The 2,346-nt window shown below is 63.7% G+C and overlaps 1 protein-coding gene across 1 annotated transcript in view; it reads left to right on the top strand.

The window, feature by feature from the left end:
* VCPKMT (valosin containing protein lysine methyltransferase) overlaps window positions 925-2,346 on the top strand; it is a gene marked incomplete at its 5' end in the record, with an annotated part of 3,772 nt that continues 2,350 nt past the window's right edge. The window contains 4 exons of the mRNA XM_021403381.1: window positions 925-1,280; window positions 1,364-1,474; window positions 1,570-1,642; window positions 2,106-2,225. Coding sequence (XP_021259056.1) covers window positions 925-1,280; window positions 1,364-1,474; window positions 1,570-1,642; window positions 2,106-2,225 — 660 coding nt within the window. The remainder of the gene's footprint in view (window positions 1,281-1,363; window positions 1,475-1,569; window positions 1,643-2,105; window positions 2,226-2,346) is intronic.

Genomic DNA, 2,346 nt, shown 5'->3' with positions numbered 1-2,346 from the left:
GGCTCGCTCACCGCACAATTAAACCCTCTTCCAAGCATAACAGGAGCTGGAAATGCAAGAAGAAACAAGCGTTCCAAGGCAGGGCGGCAGCGATGCCAGCAGCTCGGGAGCACGGCGGGTACAGGAGCACACGTTCCCAAAGCAGCTGCTGTGCTGGGGAAGCGGCCACGGGCAGGCGGGTTCCCACCAGCGCGGCTCACCGGGATGCCAAGCTAGCGGCAAACTGACATTTCAGCTACTTTATAATGAGAGGGGTGGATAAAAAAGAGCAGCAAATGTTAGAGGAAAGATGTGAAATTGCTGGGTTTGGAGTTGGCTTTGTGCGGGAAAAGGCAGCTCCCTCAGAACAGGGCAGATACACGGATGGAATGTGAAAGGCCTCCAGAGCAAAGGAGACGTCCTGCTGGCTGCGGCCGGGGAGCCCACCTCGAGCCACTGAGTTCCAGCAGTTCCTCCCGCTCTGGAGCCAGAATAATTTCTTCTGGCACTGTGACTTGGCTACGACACATCAAAAAGAAAGATGGGGGGAGGGGGGAGGAATAACATTATATTTTATTCATTTAGTCCAGATTTCATTTTTTTCTGGGTTTTAAAACTGCACAGAGGTCTGAAGGCGGCACTCAGAACCCTTAGCAAAGGCAGTGACTCCTCCCTGGTACGACATGGTGGCACTGAGGCACAGGGTGCGGTCGGTGGCGGTGGGCTGGGTTGGAAGGGCCGTCAAAGATCACCAAGCACCAACCCCTGCTGCGGGCAGGGCCGCCAACCTCCACATCTAATACCAGACCAGGCTGCACAGGGCCCCTTCCCACCTGGCCTTGAACACCTCCAGGGACGGGGCATCCACAGCCTCTCTGGGCAGCCTGCGCCAGCACCTCACCGCTCTCATAGTAAAGAACTTCCCCCTGACATCCGATCTAAACCTCCCCTCCCCCCCGCCCTGACGGACAGCGCGGCTCTGCCCCGCAGCGAGCAGCCGGCCCCCGGGAGCGGGGCTCCGCGTCCCGGCCGCCATGTCCGCCCGTCCCCGCCGCGGGGAGGAGGGGCCGCGCCGCCTCAGTGCGTGCGGCCATGGCGGGCTTCGTGCGGGAGCTGGAGCGGCGGGGCGGGCCGGCGCTGCGGCTGGAGCAGCGGGCGGGCGGCGTGGGCTGCGTGGTGTGGGACGCGGCGCTGGTGCTCGCCAAGTTCCTGGAGACCGGCGCGTGGCCGCTGGCCCGCAGGGCCGTGCTGGAGCTGGGCGCGGGCACCGGCGCCGTCGGCATCATGGCGGCCACGATGGGGTGAGCGCGGGGCCCTCCGGGACCGTCCGCATCCGCCCCGGGCTTCCGGGGGGCCGCGGGCTGACGGCCGCCGCGCGTCTTAGGGCCGACGTGACGCTCACCGACCTGCAGGAGCTGCAGGAGCTGCTGGCCGTGAACATCGAGAACAACCGGCACCTGGTGACGGGGTCGGTGCGAGCCGAGGTACTGAAATGGTTCGTATGAGCCTCGCACGCGCCTCTCCCCGCCCGCCCCGGGGCGGTTCCAGCGGCACGTGCCGCCCCGCGCTCACCTCTCGCCGCCGTCGCAGGGGCGAGGACGTGTCCGAGTTCCGGCCGCCCCCCGACTACATCCTGATGGCCGACTGCATCTACTACGAGGAGGTAAAGGAGCGCGGCCCCGGCCGTGCGAAACGAGACCCGAAGGGGGCAACCCGCGGCTCTCGGCTCCCTCGGGGACTGTGAGCGGGCCGGGTGAGCCGCGCTGCGATCCGGTGCTGCTCGGCTTCGCGGCCCCTCGTGCCGGCACGCCGCGCTGCGGGCCGCCCTCAGCACCGTGCGGAACCCCAGCCCTACCCCGGGGATGCTCCGTTCCTGAAACGTGCCGAGAAATGCTCGTTCTCGGCCGCCGTGTGCTGCTTTGGCTTTGATCCTGGCTCGCTCTGTCAGAGCCATCTCCCATGCGGTCTCGCCTTCCCCAGCTTGCCCCCGTGTTCTCTTTGTCCCAGATAACACGCTAAAAATACCTCCCTGAGAAGTCCTCCCGTGGGTGAGGCTTTATCTAGTTAGAGGGTATCGTGCCAACTCCGTGAACGTGACGTGGAAATTCTTCCCCTTTGTCGGGCAGTCGCTAGAACCGCTGCTGAAGACGCTGCGAGAGCTGACTGGCCCTGATACCTGTGTCTTGTGCTGCTATGAACAGAGGACGATGGGGAAGAACCCTGAAATAGAGAGGAGATACTTCGAGGTGAGCGTTTCGAACGCGTGCTTCGAACGCGTGGAAAAGAGTTGGGATGGAAGAGAGTTGGGATAGAAGAGAGTTGGGATGGAAAAGAGTTGGGATGGAAGAGAGTTGGGATGGAAGAGAG

Source organism: Numida meleagris, chromosome 6 (assembly GCF_002078875.1).
Source record: "Numida meleagris isolate 19003 breed g44 Domestic line chromosome 6, NumMel1.0, whole genome shotgun sequence".
In the NCBI taxonomy this organism is placed as follows: domain Eukaryota; kingdom Metazoa; phylum Chordata; class Aves; order Galliformes; family Numididae; genus Numida; species Numida meleagris.
The sequence above is the reverse complement of the archived record's forward strand: the minus strand, read 5'-3'. Positions and strand labels throughout refer to the sequence as shown.